Here is a 27,500-nt window from a genome sequence, read left to right as displayed (position 1 = left end):
ATACAAAACATTAGGAACACCTGCTCTTTACACTGAGTATACAAAACATTATGAACACCTAATCAATAATCTATTGGTTTTGATTGTGTTCCAGGTCATTCATCTATTAGGTGTGTTCCAGGTCATTAATCTATTGGTTGTGTTCCAGGTCATGAATCTAGTGGTTCTGATTGTGTTCCAGGTCATTAATGTATTGGTTGTTGTTGTGTTCCAGGTCATTAATCTATTGGTTGTGTTCCAGGTCATGAATCTAGTGGTTCTGATTGTGTTCCAGGTCATTAATGTATTGGTTGTTGTTGTGTTCCAGGTCATTAATCTATTGGTTGTGTTCCAGGTCATGAATCTAGTGGTTCTGATTGTGTTCCAGGTCATTAATGTATTGGTTGTTGTTGTGTTCCAGGTCATTAATCTATTGGTTGTTCTCCAGGTCATTAATCTATTGGTTGTGTTCCAGGACAATAATCTATTGGTTGTGGTTGTGTCCCAGGTCATTAATCTATTAGTTGTGTTTGTGTTCCAGGTCATTCATCTATTGGTTGTGTTCCAGGACATTAATATATTGGTTGTGCACCAGGTCATTCATCTATTGGTTGTGTTCCAGGTCATTAATCTATTGGTTGTGGTTGTGTTCCAGGTCACTAATCTATTGGTTGTGTTTGTGTTCCAGGTCACTAATCTATTGGTTGTGTTCCAGGACATTCATCTATTGGTTGTGGTTGTGTTCCAGGTCACTAATCTATTGGTTGTGTTTGTGTTCCAGGTCACTAATCTATTGGTTGTGGTTGTGTTCCAGGTCACTAATCTATTGGTTGTGGTTGTGTTCCAGGTCACTAATCTATTGGTTGTGGTTGTGTTCCAGGTCACTAATCTATTGGTTGTGTTCCCGGTCATTAATCTATTGGTTGTGTTCCAGGTCATTAATCTATTGGTTGTGGTTGTGTTCCAGGTCATTAATCTATTGGTTGTGTTCCAGGTCATTAATCTATTGGTTGTGTTCCAGGTCATTAATCCATTGGTTGTGGTTGTGTCCCAGGTCATTAATCTATTAGTTGTGTTTGTGTTCCAGGTCATTCATCTATTGGTTGTGTTCCAGGACATTAATATATTGGTTGTGTACCAGGTCATTCATCTATTGGTTGTGTTCCAGGTCATTAATCTATTGGTTGTGGTTGTGTTCCAGGTCATTAATCTATTGGTTGTGTTCCAGGTCATTAATCTATTGGTTGTGGTTGTGTTCCAGGTCACTAATCTATTGGTTGTGGTTGTGTTCCAGGTCACTAATCTATTGGTTGTGGTTGTGTTCCAGGTCATTAATCTATTGGTTGTGTTCCAGGACATTAATCTATTGGTTGTGGTTGTGTTCCAGGACATTAATCTATTGGTTGTGGTTGTGTTCCAGGTCATTAATCTATTGGTTGTGTTCCAGGTCATTAATCTATTGGTTGTGGTTGTGTTCCAGGTCACTAATATATTGGTTGTGGTTGTGTTCCAGGTCACTAATCTATTGGTTGTGGTTGTGTTCCAGGTCATTAATCTATTGGTTGTGTTCCAGGACATTAATCTATTGGTTGTGGTTGTGTTCCAGGTCATTAATCTATTGGTTGTGTTCCAGGTCATTAATCTATTGGTTGTGGTTGTGTTCCAGGTCACTAATCTATTGGTTGTGGTTGTGTTCCAGGTCACTAATCTATTGGTTGTGGTTGTGTTCCAGGTCATTAATCTATTGGTTGTGTTCCAGGACATTAATCTATTGGTTGTGGTTGTGTTCCAGGTCATTACTCTATTGGTTGTGGTTGTGTTCCAGGTCACTAATCTATTGGTTGTGGTTGTGTTCCAGGTCATTAATCTATTGGTTGTGGTTGTGTTCCAGGTCATTAGTCTATTGGTTGTGTTCCAGGACATTAATCTATTGGTTGTGGTTGTGTTCCAGGTCATTAATCTATTGGTTGTGTTCCAGGTGCGTCCGTCAGACTACCAGTACATTAGCAGCAGGAGCAGTGGAGACTCTCTGTGGTTCAAACTAGAGCCGGTCAAGATAGACACGTCCAAACTAGAACACCTCTTCCAGACCAAGTCCAAGGAGATACCTGTCACCAAGGTAACCACACACACATGCATGCTCACACATTGTCCAATATATATATACAGTGCCTTGCGAAAGTATTCGGCCCCCTTGAACTTTGCGACCTTTTGCCACATTTCAGGCTTCAAACAAAGATATAAAACTGTATTTTTTTGTGAAGAATCAACAACAAGTGGGACACAATCATGAAGTGGAACGACATTTATTGGATATTTCAAACTTTTTGAACAAATCAAAAACTGAAAAATTGGGCGTGCAAAATTATTCAGCCCCTTTACTTTCAGTGCAGCAAACTCTCTCCAGAAGTTCAGTGAGGATCTCTGAATGATCCAATGTTGACCTAAATGACTAATGATGATAAATACAATCCACCTGTGTGTTATCAAGTCTCCGTATAAATGCACCTGCACTGTGATAGTCTCAGAGGTCCGTTAAAAGCGCAGAGAGCATCATGAAGAACAAGGACCACACCAGGCAGGTCCGAGATACTGTTGTGAAGAAGTTTAAAGCCGGATTTGGATACAAAAAGATTTCCCAAGCTTTAAACATCCCAAGGAGCACTGTGCAAGCGATAATATTGAAATGGAAGGAGTATCAGACCACTGCAAATCTACCAAGACCTGGCCGTCCCTCTAAACTTTCAGCTCATACAAGGAGAAGACTGATCAGAGATGCAGCCAAGAGGCCATGATCACTCTGGATGAACTGCAGAGATCTACAGATGAGGTGGGAGACTCTGTCCATAGGACAACAATCAGTTGTATATTGCACAAATCTGGCCTTTATGGAAGAGTGGCAAGAAGAAAGCCATTTCTTAAAGATATCCATAAAAAGTGTTGTTTAAAGTTTGCCACAAGCCACCTGGGAGACACACCAAACATGTGGAAGAAGGTGCTCTGGTCAGATGAAACCAAAATTGAACTTTTTGGCAACAATGCAAAACGTTATGTTTGGCGTAAAAGCAACACAGCTCATCACCCTGAACACACCATCCCCACTGTCAAACATGGTGGTGGCAGCATCATGGTTTGGGCCTGCTTTTCTTCAGCAGGGACAGGGAAGATGGTTAAAATTGATGGGAAGATGGATGGAGCCAAATACAGGACCATTCTGGAAGAAAACCTGATGGAGTCTGCAAAAGACCTGAGACTGGGACGGAGATTTGTCTTCCAACAAGACAATGATCCAAAACATAAAGCAAAATCTACAATGGAATGGTTCAAAAATAAACATATCCAGGTGTTAGAATGGCCAAGTCAAAGTCCAGACCTGAATCCAATCGAGAATCTGTGGAAAGAACTGAAAACTGCTGTTCACAAATGCTCTCCATCCAACCTCACTGAGCTCGAGCTGTTTTGCAAGGAGGAATGGGAAAAAATTTCAGTCTCTCGATGTGCAAAACTGATAGAGACATACCCCAAGCGACTTACAGCTGTAATCGCAGCAAAAGGTGACGCTACAAAGTATTAACTTAAGGGGGCTGAATAATTTTGCACGCCCAATTTTTCAGTTTTTGATTTGTTAAAAAAGTTTGAAATATCCAATAAATGTTCTTCCACTTCATGATTGTGTCCCACTTGTTGTTGATTCTTCACAAAAAAATACAGTTTTTTTTTCTTTATGTTTGAAGCCTGAAATGTGGCAAAAGGTCGCAAAGTTCAAGGGGGCCGAATACTTTCGCAAGGCACTGTATATATTTTTAAATACAACCTAACAAGTATGTTAGACATCAAAACATCAAGACTGAACCGATCACAGCCAAGGTAAATGAGAATCCAACTATCCCTTTACCCTTGTCTACGTGTGTAGACATACCCCCTGTGGAAGGCCCCTTAAGACCTCTGACTTCCTATAATAGGTAAGGTCTGGATAGGAGAGGCTGGGGGCTGAACGCTAACCTCTGGCACTTTGAACTATAGACGCCTCTCAAAACCACAACTGTTATTTCAATCTGCTACCATTCAAATGTACCAAAACACATTTACTGGGAGACCTATGTAGATGCAAATCCTTCTTCCAGTTTTTTTTTATGTGACCCCCGTTTTACAAACACTTTGACACAAACATTGTGGGGAATGGGGAAGAGAGGGGAGAGAGAGATAGGGGAGAGAGAGGGGGAGAGAGAGGGGGAGGGAGAGAGAGAGAGGAGAGAGAGGGAGAGGGAGAGAGAGAGAGAGGGGAGAGAGAGAGAGAGGAGAGAGAGAGAGGGAGGGGGAGAGACAGAGAGGAGAGAGGGAGAGAAGGAGAGAGAGGAGAGAGAGAGAGGGGGGAGGGAGAGAGAGAGAGGAGAGAGAGGGAGAAGGGGGAGAGAGGAGGGGGAGAGAGAGAGAGGGGGAGAGGGAGGGGGGTAGGGAGGAGAGAGAGGGGGAGAGGGAGGGGTTGTCCAGCTTTTTTACACTCTGGGTTTGACCACCAGACTACAGAAAGAGAAAGATAACAGCTGTGAGTTGAACATAACAGTCAGTGGAAGGGAGGACAGTAGTAGGAGACCCACTGTGTTTTGTTGTTACTATAATTTCCTATTGTAGCCAGTTCAATTGCATAAATTCCGTTAACAATTTTTCTGAAATTCTTTTACCAATTTGGTAACAGAATATAGAGTTTTAATCACTTAATGGCTCAGTGCAGTCCAAAAAATTTCACTTCCTGTGTTTCATGTATGAACTCAGCAAAAAAAGAAACTTCACTTTTTCAGGACCATGTCTTTCAAAGATAGTTCGTAAAAATACAAATAACTTCACAGATCTTCATTGTAAAGGGTTTAAACCCTGTTTCCCATGCCTGTTCAATGAACCATAAACAATTCATGAACATGCACCTGTGGAACGGTTGTTAAGACACTAACAGCTTACAGACGGGAGGCAATTAAAGTCACAGTTATGACAACTTAGGACACTAAAGAGACCTTTCTACTGACTCTGAAAAACACCAAAAGAAAGATGCCCAGGGTCCCTGCTCATCTGCGTGAACGTGCCTTAGGCATGCTGCAAGGAGGCATGAAGACTGCAGATGTGGCCAGGGCAATAAATTGCAATGTCCGTACTGTGAGATACCTAAGACAGCGCTACAGGGAGACAGGACAGACAGCTGATCGTTCTCGTAGTGGCAGACCGCGTGTAACAACACCTTCACAGGATTGGTACATCCGAACATCCCACCTGCGGGACAGGTACAGGATGGCAACAACAACTACCAGAGTTACACCAGGAACACACAATCCCTCCATCAGTGCTCAGACTGTCTGCAATAGGCTGAGAGAGCCTGGACTGAGGGCTTCTCGGCCTGTTGTAAGGCAGGTCCTCACCAGACATCACCGGCAACAACGTACCTATGGGCACAAGCCCACCGTCGCTGGACCAGACAGGACTGGAATAATATTCATTAACGACTCGCGGTTTTGTCTCACCAGCGGTGATGGTCAGATTCGCGTTTATCGTTAAAGGAATGAGCATTACACAGAGGCCTGTACTCTGGAGCGAGATCGATTTGGAGGTGGAGGGTCCGTCATGGTCTGGGGCAGCGTGTCACAGCATCATCGGACTGAGCTTGTTGTCATTGCAGGCAATCTCAACTCTGTGCTTTACAGGGAAGACATCCTCCTCCCTCATGTGGTACCCTTCCTGCAGGCTCATCCTGACATGACCCTCCAGCATGACAATGCCACCAGCCATACTGCTCGTTCTGTGCATAAATTCCTGCTAGAGAGGAATGTCAGTGTTCTGCCATGGCCAGCGAAGAGCCCAGATCTCAATCCCATTGAGTACATCTGGGACCTGTTGGATCGGAGGGTGAGGGCTAGAGCCATTCCCCCAGAAATGTCTGAGAACTTGCATGTGCCTTGGTGGAAGAGTTGGGTAACATCTCACTGCAAGAACTGACAAATCTGGTGCAGTCCATGAGGAGGAGATAACACTGCAGTACTTAATGCAGCTGGTGGCCACACCAGATACTGACTGTTACTTTTGATTTTGATCCCCCCTTGCTCAGGGACACATTATTCTATTTATTCTATCTAACTATTGGATTACTATTGGATGATGACCAGGCTGTTATTACTATTGGTTGATGACCAGGCTGTTATTACTATTGGTTGATGACCAGGCTGTTATTACTATTGGATGATGACCAGGCTGTTATAACTACTGGATGATGACCAGGCTGTTATAACTACTGGATGTGACCAGGCTGTTATTATTGGATATTGACCAGGCTGTTATTACTATTGATGTGACCAGGCTGTTATTACTATTGGATGTGACCAGGCTGTTTAAACTATTGGATGTGACCAGGCTGTTATAACTATTGGATGTGACCGGGCTGTTATAACTATTGGATGTGACCAGGCTGTTATTACTATTGGATATGACCAGGCTGTTATTACTATTGGATGTGACCAGGCTGTTATTACTATTGGATGATGACCAGGCTGTTATAACTATTGGATGATGACCAGGCTGTTATAACTATTGGATGTGACCAGGCTGTTATTACTATTGGATGTGACCAGGCTGTTATGACTGTTGGATGGGAACAGGCTGTTATTACTATTGGATGTGACCAGGCTGTTATTACTATTGGATATGACCAGGCTGTTATGACTGTTGGATGTGACCAGGCTGTTATTACTATTGGATGTGACCAGGCTGTTATTACTATTGGATGTGACCAGGCTGTTATTACTATAACTATTGGTTGATGACCAGGCTGTTATTACTATTGGATGTGACCAGGCTGTTATTACTATTGGTTGATGACCAGGCTGTTATTACTATTGGTTGATGACCAGGCTGTTATTACTATTGGATGATGACCAGGCTGTTATTACTATTGGTTGATGACCAGGCTGTTATAACTACTGGATGATGACCAGGCTGTTATAACTATTGGATGTGACCAGGCTGTTATTACTATTGGATGTGACCAGGCTGTTATTACCATTGGATGTGACCAGGCGGTTATTACTATTGGATGTGACCAGGCTGTTATTACTATTGGATGTGACCAGGCTGTTATTACTATAACTATTGGTTGATGACCAGGCTGTTATTACTATTGGATGTGACCAGGCTGTTATTACTATTGGATGATGACCAGGCTGTTATAACTATTGGATGTGACCAGGCTGTTATTACTATTGGATGTGACCAGGCTGTTATTACTATTGGATGTGACCAGGCTGTTATAACTATAACTGTTGGTTGATGACCAGGCTGTTATAACTATTGGATGTGACCAGGCTGTTATTACTATTGGATGTGACCAGGCTGTTGTTACTATTGGATTTGACCAGGCTGTTATGACTGTTGGATGTGACCAGGCTGTTATAACTATTGGATGTGACCAGGCTGTTATAACTATTGGATGTGACCAGGCTGTTATAACTATTGGATGTGACCAGGCTGTTATAACTATTGGATGTGACCAGGCTGTTATTACTATTGGATGATGACCAGGCTGTTATTACTATTGGTTGATGACCAGGCTGTTATAACTACTGGATGATGACCAGGCTGTTATAACTATTGGATGTGACCAGGCTGTTATTACTATTGGATGTGACCAGGCTGTTATTACCATTGGATGTGACCAGGCGGTTATTACTATTGGATGTGACCAGGCTGTTATTACTATTGGATGTGACCAGGCTGTTATTACTATAACTATTGGTTGATGACCAGGCTATGACCAGACTATTGGTTGATGACCAGGCTGTTATAACTACTGGATGATGACCAGGCTGTTATAACTATTGGATGTGACCAGGCTGTTATTACTATTGGATGTGACCAGGCTGTTATTACCATTGGATGTGACCAGGCGGTTATTACTATTGGATGTGACCAGGCTGTTATTACTATTGGATGTGACCAGGCTGTTATTACTATAACTATTGGTTGATGACCAGGCTGTTATTACTATTGATGTGACCAGGCTGTTATTACTATTGGATGATGACCAGGCTGTTATAACTATTGGATGTGACCAGGCTGTTATTACTATTGGATGTGACCAGGCTGTTATTACTATTGGATGTGACCAGGCTGTTATAACTATAACTGTTGGTTGATGACCAGGCTGTTATAACTATTGGATGTGACCAGGCTGTTATTACTATTGGATGTGACCAGGCTGTTGTTACTATTGGATATGACCAGGCTGTTATGACTGTTGGATGTGACCAGGCTGTTATAACTATTGGATGTGACCAGGCTGTTATAACTATTGGATGTGACAGGCTGTTATAACTATTGGATGTGACCAGGCTGTTATAACTATTGGATGTGACCAGGCTGTTATAACTGTTGGTTGATGACCAGGCTGTTATAACTATTGGATGTGACCAGGCTGTTATAACTATAACTGTTGGTTGATGACCAGGCTGTTATAACTATTGGATGTGACCAGGCTGTTATAACTATTGGATGTGACCAGGCTGTTATAACTATTGGATTTGACCAGGCTGTTATAACTATAACTGTTGGTTGATGACCAGGCTGTTATAACTATTGATGTGACAGGCTGTTATAACTATTGGATGTGACCAGGCTGTTATAACTATTGGCTGTGACCAGCACATGCACATGTACATGCACACACTCCTACTCTTTCCCCTCCATACCAACCCCTGCATCACCACAGCTGTAGTCAATTTCAGAGTGCTGCACACTTTTTGTTTCAGCAAAGCATGAGAAGAGTGCTGATCCCTAAATCCTTACCAGGCTGTAAACAAGTCCACACACACACACACACACACACACACACACACACACACACACACACACAGTGAGAGGACAGAGAAGAGAGGAAAGAGAGAGAGACACAAGAATTCACAAAATGGGACAAACACCAAATTGGGACTCTGCATGCAGGATTCTGCAAATATTTCCTCTGTGTACAATGTAGAACACCAAATAATGCAAGCAGAGCAGAATTAGGCCGATACCTGCTAATTATCAAAATCCAGAAAAGAGACGTTAAATTCTACAACCACCTAAGAGAAAGCTGGAGAAGAGGAGAAGAGTACCCTAAGTAAGCTGGTCCTGGGGCTCTGTTCACAAACACAAACAGACCCCACAGAGCCCCAGGACAGCAGCACAATTAGACCCAACCAGATCATGAGAAAACAAAAAGATAATTACTTGACACATTGGAAAGAATTAACAAAAAAAACAGAGCAAACTAGAATGCTATTTGGCCCTACACAGAGAGTCCACAGTGGCAGAATACCTGACCACTGTGACTGACCCAAATTTAAGGAAAGCTTTGACTATGTACAGATTCAGTGAGCATAGTCTTGCTATTGAAAATGAGACATACACAGTGGCAGAGTACCACTTTGACTATGAAGTCCCCATGGTGTTTATACTTGCGTACTATTGTTTGTACAGATGAACGTGGTACCTTCAGGCATTTGGAAATTGCTCCCAAGGATGAACCAGACTTGTGGAGGTCTACAAAAAAAGTTCTGATGTTTTAGCTGATTTCTTTTGATTTTCCCATGATTTCAAGCAAAGAGGCACTGAGTTTGAAGGTAGGCCTTGAAATACATTCACAAGTACACCTCCAATTGACTCGAACGATGTCAATTAGCCTATCAGAAGCTTCTAAAGCCATGACATAATTTTCAGGAATTTTCCAAGCTGTTTAAATGCACAGTCAACTTAGTGTATGTAAACTTCAGACTTCAACTGTATCTGCTGAAGAGGGTGGGGCTCATGCTGCATCCCTGTCTCACCCCACGGCCTTGAGGAAAGAAATCTGTGTGTTTATTGCCAATTTTAGCTGCACACTTGTTGTTTGTGTTCAATGATTTTGTCATTTTCCCCCCGAGCTTTCCATAAATGTGTATAGCAGACCCTCATGTCAAATTGAGTCACAAGCGTTTTTTTTAAATCAGCAAAGCATGAGAAGACTTTGCTTTTGGTTTGTCTGTCAAGTAGGGTGTGCAGGGTGAAAACGTGGTCTGTTGCAAGAAGCCAAGTTGACATTTGTTTTCAGATTCCACAGTAATTAATACGGTATTAATTGGTCTTCTGTGGATTGAGGTGGTCAGTCCTTGGTTCCAAATATTTGGGAAGATGCCATAGATGAGGATAATATTGAAGAGTTTAAGAAAAGCTCTATCGCTCTCTCTTTCTCTCTCTCTCTCTCTCTGTATCACTCTCGCTCTCTCTTTCTCTCTCTCTCTCTTTCTCTCTCTCTCACCCTCCCTCCCTCCATCCTTTCCTCTCCAGCCTGGTAAGGATTTAGGGCTCTGCACTCACTCTGAAATTGACTACAGCTGTGGTAAAGCAGGGGGGGGGGTAGAGAGAGAGGTCATGAGTGCATTAACTGAATGGTTAGTGAAGACTAAAGAGCTACCAAGCTTTCTAGGACTGGACAGACGTCCCAGCAGTAACAGTCATTTACACTGAGGGGTGAAGTGAGAGGTGTAAAAGCCCTTGAATCAACCAGCTTCCTTACACCCTGTTGCTGCTTCCTGACACCCTGCTGCTGCTTCCTTACACCCTGCTGCTGCTTCCTTACACCCTGCTGCTTCCTTACACCCTGCTGCTGCTTCCTTACACCCTGCTGCTGCTTCCTTACACCCTGCTGCTGCTTCCTTACACCCTGCTGCTGCTTCCTTACACCCTGCTGCTGCTTCCTTACACCCTGCTGCTGCTTCCTGACACCCTGCTGCTGCTTCCTTACACCCTGCTGCTGCTTCCTTACACCCTGCTGCTGCTTCCTGACACCCTGCTGCTGCTTCCTTACACCCTGCTGCTGCTTCCTTACACCCTGCTGCTGCTTCCTTACACCCTGCTGCTGCTTCCTTACACCCTGCTGCTTCCTGACACCCCTGTGCAGAGCCTATCGTAGTACAGTTCCCCACACTGTATGAAAGAGTACAAACACAAAACTCCTCAGGGACAATCCAGAGACACTGTTAAAGACTACCAGACCTGAGTTACAGGAAAGCACACAAACCCTCCTTCCCAAAAAAGGCCTGTGGTGTTGATGGTATATTAAACAAAATGATAAACTATACAAACCACAAATTAAAATGGGATATATTTACATGCTTTAACATCTCCTCACAAATGTGGAACTAAGGTCTGATCATATTAAAATTTGAGACAAATTTGACCCCAATAATTACAGTGGAATCTGCGTCAACAGTAACCGCTGAAAAATCCTCAACAGCAGACTCCAACATTTTTTTCAGTGAAATCAATGTCCTGAGCAGATATCAATTTGGCTTCTTACCAAAATATCACACGACAGACCACGTATACAACCTACACACCCGTATTGACAAACGAACAAAACAAAAGCAACGTCTTCTCATTCTTTGTTGATTTCCAAATAGCTGTTGAGACGAGGGTCTGCTATACAAATTGGGTGGAAAATATACGATATTATACGATTAATGTACACAAGAAAGAGTGTGCAGGTGAAGGCACTCTAATAGTCTACAACACCCGGCCTCACCCTACTAGAATCTGAAATCAATTGTCTGCTGTTTGCTGATGATCTGGTGCTTCTGTCCCCAACCAAGGAGGTCCTACATCAGCACCTCGATATTCTGCACAGATTCTGCCAGACCTGGGCCCTGACAGTAAATCTCAGTAAGACCAAAATAATGGTGTTCCAAAAAAGGTCCAGTCACCAGGACCACAAATACAAATTCCATCTAGACACAGTTGCCCTAGAGCACACAAAAAACTATACATACCTCGGCCTAAACATCAGCGCCACAAGTTTAACACCACAGGTAACTTCCACAATGCTGTGAACGATCTAAGAGACCAGGAAAGAAAAGCCTTCTACGGCATCAAAAGGGACATCAAATGTCCAATTAGGATATTGTTAAAAATACTTGAAAATTACTTGACACATTGAAAAAAACAGCACAAACTAGAATGTTATTTGGCCCTACACAGAGAGTACACAGCGGCAGAAAACCTGACCACTGTGACTGACCCAAACTTAAGGAAAGCTTTGACTATGTACAGACTCAGTGAGCATAGCCTTGCTATTGAGAAAGGCCACCGTAGGCAGACATGGCTCTCAAGAGAAGACAGGCTATGTGCTCACTGCCCACAAAATGAGGTGGAAACTGAGCTGCACTTCCTAACCTCCTGCCCAATGTATGACCATATTAGAGAGACATATTTCCCTCAGATTACACAGATCCACAAAGATTTCGAAAAAAAAATTTGGGGGGATAAACTCCCATATCTACTGGGTGAAATTCCACAGTGTGCCATCACAGCAGCAAGATGTGTGACCTGTTGCCACAAGAAAAGGGCAACCAGTGAAGAACAAACACCATTGTAAATACAACCCATATTTATGCTTATTTATTTTCCCTTTTCTGAAATGTCTCTTTTCGTTTGTAACTTGTGAATGTAATATTTACTGTTCACCTGTTATTTTTTATTTACACTTTTGTATATTATCCATTTCACTTGCTTTGGCTGTAAACACATGTTTCCCATGTCAATAAAGCCCCTTGAATTCAATTGAATTGAGAGAGAGACAGAGAGAATAGACTCCATGAGTATGTATGTAGAGAATGAGTCTTGGACACTACTTGTATCCAGTCAGTCAATCAATCAAGGTGATTGATCCCTTCTTACATCAGCAGAGGGTCACAAAGTGTCTGTCCGTCTGTTCCATAAGAAAACAGATTACGTGACCTCTCAGTAACCTGTCTGTCTGTCTGTCTGTCTGTCTGTCTGTCTGTCTGTCTGTCTGTCTGTCTGTCTGTCTGTCTGTCTGTCTGTCTGTCTGTCTGTCTGTCTGTCTGTCTGTCTGTCTGTGTCTGTCTGTCTCTCTCTCTCTCTCTCTCTCTCTGTCTGTCTGTCTGTCTGTCTGTCTGTTGTTCCATCAGAAAACAGATTACGTGTTCCTCTCAGTAACCTGTGTCTGTCTGTCTGTCTGTCTGTCTGTCTGTCTGTCTGTCTGTCTGTCTGTCTGTCTGTCTGTTGTTCCATCAGAAAACAGATTACGTGACCTCTCAGTGACCTCTGTGTCTGTCTGTCTGTCCTTTTTTTGTTCCATCAGAAAACGGCAGCGGACGGTAAACGCCAGGAGGTCATCGTTCTGGACTCCAAGAGGAGTAACGCCATCAACATCGGACTGACCGTCCTGCCTCCTCCTCGCACCATCAAGACCGCCATTCTCAACTTTGATGAGTACGCACTCAACAAGGAGGGCATCGAGGTGAGAGATGATGATGATGAGGCATCGAGGTATAATGCAATTAAAGACCTCAGCTGTTCATCGGGATCGTGAATAGTAGAATCAGGTGTGGTAGAACTGGTCTTGTACTGAAAATCTTGCATAATCCTGTAGCTTGTCAAGAGCAAATGTGGCCATCCCTGAATTGTATTTATGAAGTTGACTCTATCTGAATTTACATTTTATATCACCTTTCGGTGTAAAAAAAACAACATTTTAAGTCAGAAGTAGGCATTGGTCTGAAGCTGAAAAATAAAGGAAATTCCCATGAAAACTCCACCCATGTCCTACCAAGGTTATCCAGCACCACAATGCCTCTTCCACCCATGTCCTACCAAGGTTATCCAGCACCACAATGCCTCTTCCACCCATGTCCTACCAAGGTTATCCAGCACCACAATGCCTATTCCACCCATGTCCTACCAAGGTTATCCAGCACCACAATGCCTATTCCACCCATGTCCTACCAAGGTTATCCAGCACCATAATGCCTCTTCCACCCATGTCCTACCAAGGTTTTACAGCACCATAATCCCTATTCCACCCATGCTCTATCAAGGTTTTACAGCACCATAATGCCTATTCCACCCATGCTCTACCAAGGTTTTACAGCACCACAATCCCTATTCAACCCATGCTCTACCAAGGTTATCCAGCACCACAATCCCTATTCAACCCATGCTCTACCAAGGTTTTCCAGCACACATCTTCAACCTACTACAGTAACTATGTTGGTATAGTACTTCAAACTATGTGTAGGCAGCCTGTAAAACCTTTGGTAGGACATGGGTGGAATAGGCATTGTGGTCCTCATGTGAATTTACTATTTTTCAGCTTCAGACCAATGCCTACTTCTGACTTAAAATGTTGTTTTTGTTTGTTTTTTTACACCGAAACCAAATTGCTCGTGACGATTCACAGCGTTATGCTTTTCTGTACAAGACCAGTTCTACCACACCTGGTTCTACCTGGTTCTACCTGGTTCTACCTGGTTCTACCTGGTTCTACTACCACACCTGGTTCTACCTGATTCTACTACCACACCTGGTTCTACCTGATTCTACCTGGTTCTACCTGGTTCTACCTGGTTCTACTACAGCTGTTCATTGAGACCATGTATAGACCAGTTCTACCACACCTGGTTCTACCTGGTTCTACTACCACACCTGGTTCTACCTGGTTCTACTACCACACCTGGTTCTACCTGATTCTACTACCACACCTGGTTCTACCTGATTCTACTACCACACCTGGTTCTACCTGATTCTACTACCACACCTGGTTCTACCTGATTCTACTACCACACCTGGTTCTACCTGATTCTACTACCACACCTGGTTCTACCTGGTTCTACTACCACACCTGGTTCTACCTGGTTCTACTACCACACCTGGTTCTACCTGGTTCTACTACCACACCTGGTTCTACCTGGTTCTACTACCACACCTGGTTCTACCTGATTCTACTACCACACCTGGTTCTCAGCTGTTCATTGAGACACCTGGTAGACCAGTTCTACCACACCTGGTTCTACCTGGTTCTACCTGGTTCTACTACCACACCTGGTTCTACCTGGTTCTACCTGGTTCTACTACCACACCTGGTTCTACCTGGTTCTACTACCACACCTGGTTCTACCTGATTCTACTACCACACCTGGTTCTACCTGGTTCTACTACCACACCTGGTTCTACCTGGTTCTACCTGGTTCTACTACCACACCTGGTTCTACCTGATTCTACTACCACACCTGGTTCTACCTGGTTCTACTACCACACCTGGTTCTACCTGATTCTTCTACCACACCTGGTTCTACCTGGTTCTACTACCACACCTGGTTCTACCTGATTCTACTACCACACCTGGTTCTACCTGATTCTACTACCACACCTGGTTCTACCTGGTTCTACTACCACACCTGGTTCTACCTGATCTACTACCACACCTGGTTCTACCTGGTTCTACTACCACACCTGGTTCTACCTGAATCTACCTGATTCTACTACCACACCTGGTTCTACCTGGTTCTACCTGATTCACCTGGTTCTACCTGGTTCTACTACCACACCTGGTTCTACCTGGTTCTACTACCACACCTGGTTCTACCTGGTTCTACTACCACACCTGGTTCTACCTGGTTCTACTACCACACCTGGTTCTACCTGGTTCTACTACCACACCTGGTTCTACCTGATTCTACTACCACACCTGGTTCTACCTGATTCTACTACCACACCTGGTTCTACCTGGTTCTACCTGATTCTACTACCACACCTGGTTCTACCTGATTCTACTACCACACCTGGTTCTACCTGGTTCTACCTGATTCTACTACCACACCTGGTTCTACCACACCTGGTTCTACCTGATTCTACTACCACACCTGGGTCTACCTGGTTCTACCTGGTTCTACTACCACACCTGGTTCTACCTGATTCTACTACCACACCTGGTTCTACCTGATTCTTCTACCACACCTGGTTCTACCTGGTTCTACTACCACACCTGGTTCTACCTGATTCTACCTGATTCTACCTGATTCTACCACACCTGGTTCTACCTGGTTCTACTACCACACCTGGTTCTACCTGATTCTACTACCACACCTGGTTCTACCTGATTCTACTACCACACCTGGTTCTACCTGGTTCTACCTGATTCTACTACCACACCTGGTTCTACCTGGTTCTACCTGATTCCACCTGATTCTACTACCACACCTGGTTCTACCTGGTTCTACTACCACACCTGGTTCTACCTGGTTCTACCTGATTCTACTACCACACCTGGTTCTACCTGATTCTACTACTCAGCTGTTCTTCCATGAATAGTCCAGTGCTACCACACCTGATTCTACTACCACACCTGATTCTACTACTCAGCTGTTCATTGAGACCATGAATAGACCAGTTCTACCACACCTGGTTCTACCTGATTCTACTACTCAGCTGTTCATCCATGAATAGTCCAGTTCTACCACACCTGGTTCTACCTGATTCTACTACTCAGCTGTTCTTCCATGAATAGTCCAGTTCTACCACACCTGGTTCTACCTGGTTCTACTACTCACGGTCTCGAAGAACAGCTGAGTAGTAGAATCAGGTGTGGTAGCACTGGACTATTCATGGAAAAACAGCTGAGTAGTAGAATCAGGTGTGGTAGTAGAATCAGGTGTGGTAGCACTGGACTATTCATGGTCTCAATGAACAGCTGAGTAGTAGAATTAGGTGTGGTAGCACTGGACTATACATGGTCTCAATGAACAGCTGAGTAGTAGAATCAGGTGTGGTAGCACTGGACTATTCATGGTCTCAATGAACAGCTGAGTAGTAGAATCAGGTGTGGTAGCACTGGACTATTCATGGAAGAACAGCTGAGTAGTAGAATCAGGTGTGGTAGCACTAGACTATTCATGGAAGAACAGCTGAGTGTAGCACTGGACTATTCATGGAAGAACAGCTGAGTAGTAGAATCAGGTGTGGTAGTAGAATTCATGGAAGAACAGCTGAGTAGTAGAATCAGGTGGTAGTAGAATCAGGTGTGGTAGTAGAATCATGGTGTGGTAGTAGAATCAGGTGTAGTAGAGTCAGAATGGTAGTGTGGTAGTAGAATCAGGTGTGGTAGTAGAATCAGGTGTGGTAGTAGAATCAGGTGTGGTAGTAGAATCAGGTGTGGTAGTAGAATCAGGTGTGGTAGTAGACCCAGGTGTGGTAGTAGAATCAGGTGTGGTAGTAGAATCAGGTGTGGTAGTAGAATCAGCTGAGTAGTAGAATCAGGTGTGGTAGTAGAATCAGGTGTGGTAGTAGAATCAGCTGAGTAGTAGAATCAGGTGTGGTAGTAGAATCAGGTGTGGTAGTAGAACCAGGTGTGGTAGCACTGGACTTGAACAGAAAAGGCTGCATAACGCTGTGACTCGTCAGGAGCAATTTGATAACTCCCTGATACAATGTAACAAATGGCAAACTTCAGACCAATGACAGAGAGACAGAGGCAATCCGATCAAAATGTACGTTCTGAGAAGCAAAAACCAGGACCTTCAGTTAGCGGTTCCACATCAACCCTTGTTATAAACACATTAATCCTTGTTATAAACACATTAATCCTTGTTATAAACACATTAACCCTTGTTATAAACACATTAACCCTTGTTATAAACACATTAATCCTTGTTATAAACACATTAACCCTTGTTATAAACACATTAACCCTCGTTATAAACACATTAACCCTCGTTATAAACACATTAACCCTCGTTATAAACACATTAACCCTTGTTATAAACACATTAACCCTCGTTATAAACACATTAACCCTCGTTATAAACACATTAACCCTTGTTATAAACACATTAACCCTTGTTATAAACACATTAACCCTCGTTATAAACACATTAACCCTTGTTATAAACACATTAACCCTCGTTATAAACACATTAACCCTTGTTATAAACACATTAACCCTCGTTATAAACACATTAACCCTTGTTATAAACACATTAACCCTCGTTATAAACACATTAACCCTTGTTATAAACACATTAACCCTTGTTATAAACACATTAACAGTATGAGGATGACAGGAAGTTTTCGTTGCACAATGTTTTTTTGTTGGGGTGTGTGTGTGGACCGTTATGAGACAAGGAGAGACTGAGGCCATTATGAAACAAGGTTGTCTCTGGCAGACAGAGAGACTGAGAACATTGTGAGACAATGTCCTCAGAGAGACAGAGGCCATTATGAAACAAGGTCTCAGAGAGTGTTTAATTTAATTTAAATAATGTAATTTAATTTAGATAATTTAATTTAACTTAAATAATTTAATGTAATTTAAATAATGAAATGTATTTAGATAATTTATTTTAATTTAAATAATTTAATTTAATGTAAATAATTTAATTTAAATAATTTAATTTAAATAATTTAATTTAAATAATTTAATTTGGATAATTTAATTTAAATAATTTAATTTAATTTAAATAATTTAATTTAATTTGGATAATTTAATTTAATGTAGGTAATTTAATTTAAATAATTTAATTTAATTTAGATAATTTAATTTAATTTAGATAATTTAATTTAAATAATTTAATTTCACTCAGTAATGATTGAACGTTTATTTCTCATGTTTGGTTAAAAAATATTTTTAAAATAGTTCAAAACCGTTCATGATAATTTATACAAATTAGTAAAAATACAGTCATTAGATGCATAACACAAAAATAGATACATTTACTAATCTGAAATTGGATCTTCTAAAACGTAGAATACAAAACTTCAGCTACAATTTGTCCTAAGTAAACTTTCCAGCTGCAGTGAAAGAGCACACATGTCCTCGTTTATAAATATGACGACAGGTGGGAAGTGCTCACAGATGTGGAACAGAACATAAATGTGAAGTATTGATAGATTGTAGTACCATGTGTACTGAGTGCACTTTGAATTGACAGAATTCGTTTACTGGCTTGCATTTCTCCCGTGACAGGCGCATGACTACAATCCACCACTCTCACGGATGAGGGCAACGACCTCTTTCTTCCTAGAGAGTCTGAGAGCTGGTCTCTCCTCCATTCTTGCAAGACAAACGCAGTAGTACACACTACCACACTCACTGACATTTTCCTGCCTCTCGACCAACCCAAAAGGATCTTTTAAGATCCACCTAATATTTGCAAATAAGCACTGTGTCAAAACGACTCACTAAAGACAATGATCAAAATGTACGTTCTGAGAAGCAAAAACCAGGACCTTCAGTTAGCAGTTCCACATCAACCCTTGTTATTAACACATTAACTTGACACTTTTTAAATGGACGGTCTGAGGACGACAGGAAGTTTTCGTTGCACAATGTTTTTTGTTGTTAATTTCACTCAGTAAGTTTGGTTAAAAAATATTTTTAAAATAGTTCAAAATAGTTAATGTGTTGATAAAACAGTCTAATTTATACAAGTTAGTTTACTTATTGCGTTAGCTCTACCCAAGTTAGCAAGCATGGCATTTTCTTTCAACTGTGCACATGTTTGGTTGCGCTAGCAAGCAATGTGCTGCTTACACTATGTGGATGGCAAATTTGCATTCTTTCGAGAACACACTGAAAATTGACTTGACACTTGTCTTGATCAGTCAGCACAAATGTGGATTCTAATGACAATAAGATAATTGCATTATAAGAGGAGGGAGTGTACTGAATTAATGCGTAAGATAAGGGCTGTAACGTTAGCTAAGGTTAAACGGCTTTGCTTTGGATGGTCAAAAATCAAAGTGTCTGTCTGTAGTGCTAGCTAGCTACCTATGCTTTGTGGAAGAATGTGGGATATAAGCTATTGTCAACATTGAGTTGTTACTGGCTAGCTTGTTGGCTAGCTAATTGGCTATAGCAGACAAGGGCGTTCACTAGCTTATTTGTTTGTTTACACAGATGACTTCAGCCTTATATATAAAAATAAAAAACCATTCCTTGGCAAAATATAGCTATCTAACTTTCCTCGCTTGTTGGTTAGCTAGCTAGCCAATATTAGTTCTCATCTGACTGGTAACTTATTCATCTGTGGTATAATATTACATTAGCTAGTTAGCTAATGTTACAGCTGCTGGTTAGCTAGCTACCTAATGTTAGCTAGAACTCTGAGATTTGTGTGAAAAGAAAATAGTTAGTTTAGCATTGTCAGAAATACTACAAAAAGCTAGCACATCTTTGTATCTTAATGGGCGGAAATGTGCACATGAGAGCGATGGATTTAAAAAATAAAAAATAAAAAAACTGTTGCATCTACAATCCAACAACCTACAGATGAACTTGTGGATACCATTTTTATGTGTCTGTGTCCAGTATGAAGGAAGTTACCTTTCCCCCCCCCCTGTAGAAAATCTTGACGATGATCCCTTCGGAGGAGGAGAAGCAGAAGATACAGGAAGCTCAGCTGGCCAACCCGGACGTCCCCCTGGGCTCAGCAGAACAGTTCCTCCTCACCCTGTCCTCCATCAGTGAACTGTCAGCCAGACTACAGCTCTGGGCCTTCAAGATGGACTACGAGGCTACAGAGAAGGTGGGTGTGTGGACCGTTATGAGACAAGGAGAGACTGAGGCCATTATGAAACAAGGTTGTCTCTGGCAGACAGAGAGACTGAGAACATTATGAAACAAGGTCGTCTCTGGCAGACAGAGAGGCTGAGAACATTATGAAACAAGGTCGTCTCTGGCAGACAGAGAGACTGAGAATATTATGAAACAAGGTCGTCTCTGGCAGACAGAGAGACTGAGAACATTATGAAACAAGGTCGTCTCTGGCAGACAGAGAGACTGAGAACATTATGAAACAAGGTCGTCTCTGGCAGACAGAGAGACAGAGGCCATTATGAAACAATGTCGTCTCTAGGTGACAGAGAGACAGAGAACATTGTGAGACAATGTCCTCAGAGAGACAGAGGCCATTATGAAACAAGGTCTCAGAGACAGTTCGGTCAAACAAAGACAACAAAAAATAATGCATCCTAAATGGCACACTGTTCCCTATATAGTCCATTACTTTTGACCAGGGCGCTCTATATAGGGGATAGGGTGCCATTTGGGACGCAAAGAAACAGAGAATGGAAAACATGCCTGTGCTCTGCTTCAGGAGCTGTGTTGTAAATTTTACAGACTTCCACAGGATGCTGTGTCTTTCATCTTGCTATGTCATGTTTACAGCCTTCCACAGGATGCTGTGTCTTTCATCTTGCTATGTCATGTTTACAGCCTTCCACAGGATGCTGTGTCTTTCATCTTGCTATGTCATGTTTACAGCCTTCCACAGGATGCTGTGTCTTTCATCTTGCTATGTCATGTTTACAGCCTTCCACAGGATGCTGTGTCTTTCATCTTGCTATGTCATGTTTACAGACTTCCACAGGATGCTGTGTCTTTCATCTTGCTATGTCATGTTTACAGCCTTCCACAGGATGCTGTGTCTTTCATCTTGCTATGTCATGTTTACAGCCTTCCACAGGATGCTGTGTCTTTCATCTTGCTATGTCATGTTTACAGCCTTCCACAGGAAGCAAACACACACACACATTCACACTTGGAGGAGAACGTAACATACCGTGAGGTAACACATGGGCCAAGGTAATCAGAACCATGGTTGATAGTTACCAAAACAGTCTGACCGGGGACACGAACCTTTTAACCACCTTTATGTGACCGTAAACAACCACAGATGGATCACAGAGGTGAGTCAGTCGTTGAGTCAGTCAGTGCACCTGTTCCTGACAGACACAGTCTCTAATAACGAAACACTGTCATCATGACACGCCTTCATTCAGTTGCTTTGTGTGTGTGTGTGTGTGTGTGTGTGTGTGTGTGTGTAGGAAGTGGCAGAGCCACTGCAGGATGTGAAGGAAGGGATGGAGCAGCTGGAGAAGAACAAGACTCTGCGCTACATCCTGTCTACGCTGCTGGCTATAGGAAACTTCCTCAACGGCACCAATGTGAGTCTCTCTGACGCACACACACACACACATACATTCATCAGGAAGTGACAATTACAGTGTTTACCACTGCCAAATAAGGTCATTCAGAGCAGTATTTCCTGAAAGGTCACAGCTAGGTCAACCTGGTCATTCACATCTCTTCATTGGTTACACTACTATACTAAAAAGTATAGTTACTACAGCTATAGCTGACTAGTCTAGTTACTAGATGTACTACTAACCAGTACTACTAACTAGTATATTACTAACTAGTACTAATAACTAGTACTAATAACTAGTACTAATAACTAGTACTAATAACTAGTACCACTAACTAGTACTACTAACTAGTACTAATAACTAATATATTGCTAACTAGTACTACTAACTAATACTACTGACCGGTACTACTAGCTAGTTTATTACTAACTAGTGCTACTAACCAGTATAACTAACTAGTACTACAAACTAGTATATTACTAACTAGTACTACAAACCAGTACTATAAACTAGTACTGCCAACTAGTCTATCACTAACGAGTACTACTAACTAGTACTACTAACCAGTCTATCGCTAACTAGCACTACTAACTAGTACTACTAACTAGTACTACTAACTAAATCAAATCAAATCCAATTTTATTTGTCACATACACATGGTTAGCAGATGTTAATGCGAGTGTAGCAAAATGCTTGTGCTTCTAGTTCCGACAATGCAGTAATAATCCAACAAGTAATCTAACTAACAATTCCAAAAAAAAAACTACTGTCTTATACACAGTGTAAGGGGATAAAGAATATGTACATAAAGATATATGAATGAGTGATGGTACAGAGCAGCATAGGCAAGATACAGTAGATGGTATCGAGTACAGTATATACATATGAGATGAGTATGTAAACAAAGTGGCATAGTTAAAGTGGCTAGTGATAAATGTATTACATAAAGATGCAGTAGATGATAAAGTACAGTATATACGTATACATATGAGATGAATAATGTAGGGTATGTAAACATTATATTAGGTAGCATTGTTTAAAGTGGCTAGTGATATATTTTACATTTCCCATCAATTCCCATTATTAAAGTGGCTGGAGTTGAGTCAGTGTGTTGGCAGCAGCCCCTCAGTATATTACTGACTAGTACTACTGACTAGTACTACTAACTAGTACTACTAACCAGTGCTATAAACTAGTACTACTAACTAGTCTATTACCAACTAATACTACTAACTAGTACTACTAACTAGCACTACTAACCAGTGCTATTAACTAGTACTACTAACTAGTATATTACTAACTAGTATTGTTAACTAGTACTACTAACTAGTACTACTAACTAATCTATTACTAACTACCTGTATTGCCTTCCCCCCCAGGCCAAAGGCTTTGAGTTGAGTTACCTGGAGAAGGTTCCTGAGGTGAAGGACACGGTTCATAAACAGTCTCTGCTGCACCATGCCTGTTCCATCGTGGTAGACCACTACCCTCAGAGTACTGACCTTTACTCTGAGATAGGAGCTATCACACGCTCTGCCAAGGTATGGGGACACACACACACACACACCACACACACAAACACACACACACACAACACACACACACACACACACACACACACACACACACACACACACACACCACACTACCCTCAGACACACACACACACACACACACCAACTACCCTGACCTTTACTCTGAGATAGGAGCTATCACACACTCTTCCAAGGTATGGGACACACACACCCACCCACCCACACACACACACACACACACACACACACACCCACACACACACACACACACACACACACACACACACACACACACACACACACCAACTACCCTCAGAGTACTGACCTTTACTCTGAGATAGGAGCTATCACACACTCTTCCAAGGTATGGGACACACACACACACACACACACTGATTGATCGATTAACCCCGTGTCTCTCAGGTGGACTTTGACCAGCTGCAGGACAACCTGACCATGATGGAGCGCCGTTGCAAAGCATCCTGGGACCATCTGAAGGTGATGGCCAAGCATGAGATGAAGCCCACGCTGAAACAGAAGATGTCTGACTTCCTGAAGGACTGTGCTGAGAGAATCATTATCCTGAAGATAGTGCACCGCAGGATTATCAACAGGTACACACACACGCACACACACACACACTCACACACACACACACACACACACGCACACACACACACACACACACTCACACACACACACACACACACACACACACACACACACACACACACACACACACACACACACACACAGACACGCACACTCAGTCCTTCACACACACACACAAATGCTCAGTCCTTCCATCTGACCAGTATACTGTCTCAGTCCTTCTATCTGACCAGTATACTGTCTCAGTCCTTCTATCTGAACTGTCTCAGTCCTTCTATCTGACCAGTATACTGTCTCAGTCCTTCTATCTGAACTGTCTCAGTCCTTCTATCTGACCAGTATACTGTCTCAGTCCTTCTATCTGAACTGTCTCAGTCCTTCTATCTGACCAGTATACTGTCTCAGTCCTTCCATCTGACCAGTATACAAATCAAATCAAATCAAATCAAATGTTATTTGTCACATACACATGGTTAGCAGATGTTAATGCGAGTGTAGCGAAATGCTTGTGCTTCTAGTTCCGACAATGCAGTAATAACCAACAAGTAATCTAACTAACAATTCCAAAAAAAAACTACTGTCATACACAGTGTAAGGGGATAAAGAATATGTACATAAGGATATATGAATGAGTGATGGTACAGAGCAGCATAGGCAAGATACAGTAGATGATATCGAGTACAGTATATACATATGAGATAAGTATGTAAACCAAGTGGCATAGTTAAAGTGGCTAGTGATACATGTATTACATAAGGATGCAGTCGATGATATAGAGTACAGTATCAACGTATGCATATGAGATGAACAATGTAGGGTAAGTAACATTATATAAGGTAGCATTGTTTAAAGTGGCTAGTGATATATTTACATCATTTCCCATGATTAAAGTGGCTGGAGTAGAGTCAGTGTCATTGACAGTGTGTTGGCAGTAGCCACTCAATGTTAGTGGTGGCTGTTTAACAGTCTGATGGCCTTGAGATAGAAGCTGTTTTTCAGTCTCTCGGTCCCAGCTTTGATGCACCTGTACTGACCTCGCCTTCTGGATGGCAGCGGGGTGAACAGGCAGTGGCTCGGGTGGTTGATGTCCTTGATGATCTTTATGGCCTTCCTGTAGCATCGGGTGGTGTAGGTGTCCTGGAGGGCAGGTAGTTTGCCCCGGTGATGCGTTGTGCAGACCTCACTACCCTCTGGAGAGCCTTACGGTTGAGGGCGGTGCAGTTGCCATACCAGGCGGTGATACAGCCCGCCAGGATGCTCTCGATTGTGCATCTGTAGAAGTTTGTGAGTGCTTTTGGTGACAAGCCGAATTTCTTCAGCCTCCTGAGGTTGAAGAGGCGCTGCTGCGCCTTCCTCACGATGCTGTCTGTGTGAGTGGACCAATTCAGTTTGTCTGTGATGTGTATGCCGAGGAACTTAAAACTTGCTACCCTCTCCACTACTGTTCCATCGATGTGGATGGGGGGGTGTTCCCTCTGCTGTTTCCTGAAGTCCACAATCATCTCCTTAGTTTTGTTGACGTTGAGTGTGAGGTTATTTTCCTGACACCACACTCCGAGGGCCCTCACCTCCTCCCTGTAGGCCGTCTCGTCGTTGTTGGTAATCAAGCCTACCACTGTTGTGTCGTCCGCAAACTTGATGATTGTCTCAGTCCTTCTATCTGAACTGTCTCAGTCCTTCTGTCTGACCAGTATACTGTCTCAGTCCTTCCATCTGACCAGTATACTGTCTCAGTCCTTCTATCTGACCAGTATACTGTCTCAGTCCTTCTATCTGAACTGTCTCAGTCCTTCTATCTGACCAGTATACTGTCTCAGTCCTTCTATCTGACCAGTATACTGTCTCAGTCCTTCCATCTGACCAGTATACTGTCTCAGTCCTTCCATCTGACCAGTATACTGTCTCAGTCCTTCTATCTGACCAGTATACTGTCTCCTTCCTTCTATCTGACCAGTATACTGTCTCAGTCCTTCCATCTGACCAGTATACTGTCTCAGTCCTTCTATCTGAACTGTCTCAGTCCTTCTATCTGACCAGTATACTGTCTCAGTCCTTCCATCTGACCAGTATACTGTCTCAGTCCTTCTATCTGACCAGTATACTGTCTCAGTCCTTCTATCTGACCAGTATACTGTCTCAGTCCTTCCATCTGACCAGTATACTGTCTCAGTCCTATCTGACCAGTATCTGAATCTGTCTCAGTCCTTCTATCTGACCAGTATACTGTCTCAGTCCTTCCATCTGACCAGTATACTGTCTCAGTCCTTCTATCTGACCAGTATACTGTCTCAGTCCTTCTATCTGAACTGTCTCAGTCCTTCTATCTGAACTGTCTCAGTCCTTCTATCTGACCAGTATACTGTCTCAGTCCTTCCATCTGACCAGTATACTGTCTCAGTCCTTCTATCTGACCAGTATACTGTCTCAGTCCTTCTATCTGAACTGTCTCAGTCCTTCTATCTGACCAGTATACTGTCTCAGTCCTTCTATCTGAACTGTCTCAGTCCTTCTATCTGACCAGTATACTGTCTCAGTCCTTCCATCTGACCAGTATACTGTCTCAGTCCTTCCATCTGACCAGTATACTGTCTCAGTCCTTCTATCTGACCAGTATACTGTCTCAGTCCTTCTATCTGAACTGTCTCAGTCCTTCTATCTGACCAGTATACTGTCTCAGTCCTTCTATCTGACCAGTATACTGTCTCAGTCCTTCCATCTGACCAGTATACTGTCTCAGTCCTTCTATCTGACCAGTATACTGTCTCCTTCCTTCTATCTGACCAGTATACTGTCTCAGTCCTTCCATCTGACCAGTATACTGTCTCAGTCCTTCTATCTGAACTGTCTCAGTCCTTCTATCTGACCAGTATACTGTCTCAGTCCTTCTATCTGACCAGTATACTGTCTCAGTCCTTCCTTCTATCTGAACTGTATACTGTCTCAGTCCTTCTATCTGACCAGTATACTGTCTCAGTCCTTCCATCTGACCAGTATACTGTCTCAGTCCTTCTATCTGACCAGTATACTGTCTCAGTCCTTCCATCTGACCAGTATACTGTCTCAGTCCTTCTATCTGACCAGTATACTGTCTCAGTCCTTCTATCTGAACTGTCTCAGTCCTTCTATCTGACTGTCCAGTATACTGTCTCAGTCCTTCTATCTGACCAGTATACTGTCTGTCTCAGTCTTTCTATCTGACCAGTATACTGTCTCAGTCCTTCCATCTGACCAGTATACTGTCTCAGTCCTTCTATCTGACCAGTATACTGTCTCAGTCCTTCCATCTGACCAGTATACTGTCTCAGTCCTTCCATCTGACCAGTATACTGTCTCAGTCCTTCTATCTGACTGTCCAGTATATCTGTATACTGTCTCAGTCCTTCTATCTGACCAGTATACTGTCTCAGTCCTTCTATCTGACCAGTATACTGTCTCAGTCCATCTGACCAGTATACTGTCTCAGTCCTTCTATCTGACCAGTATACTGTCTCAGTCCTTCTATCTGACCAGTATACTGTCTCAGTCCTTCTATCTGACCAGTATACTGTCTGACCAGTCCTGTTCTAGTCCTTCTGACCAGTATACTGTCTCAGTCCTTCT

General features: G+C 42.5%; 1 protein-coding gene across 1 annotated transcript in view; it reads left to right on the top strand.

Annotated features, from left to right (window-relative positions):
* LOC112241744 (FH1/FH2 domain-containing protein 3) overlaps nucleotides 1–27,500 on the top strand; it is a 185,859-nt gene that overhangs the window by 148,555 nt on the left and 9,804 nt on the right. The window contains 6 exon segments of the mRNA XM_042295070.1: nucleotides 1,958–2,098; nucleotides 13,133–13,291; nucleotides 20,169–20,351; nucleotides 21,652–21,771; nucleotides 23,133–23,294; nucleotides 23,712–23,902. Of these exon segments, the coding sequence (XP_042151004.1) occupies nucleotides 1,958–2,098; nucleotides 13,133–13,291; nucleotides 20,169–20,351; nucleotides 21,652–21,771; nucleotides 23,133–23,294; nucleotides 23,712–23,902 (956 nt within the window).

The sequence above is a fragment of the Oncorhynchus tshawytscha genome, linkage group LG13 (assembly GCF_018296145.1).
Source record: "Oncorhynchus tshawytscha isolate Ot180627B linkage group LG13, Otsh_v2.0, whole genome shotgun sequence".
Lineage (NCBI taxonomy): Eukaryota > Metazoa > Chordata > Actinopteri > Salmoniformes > Salmonidae > Oncorhynchus > Oncorhynchus tshawytscha.
Note: the sequence above shows the minus strand (reverse complement) of the source record. Positions and strands in the feature narration are given on the sequence as shown.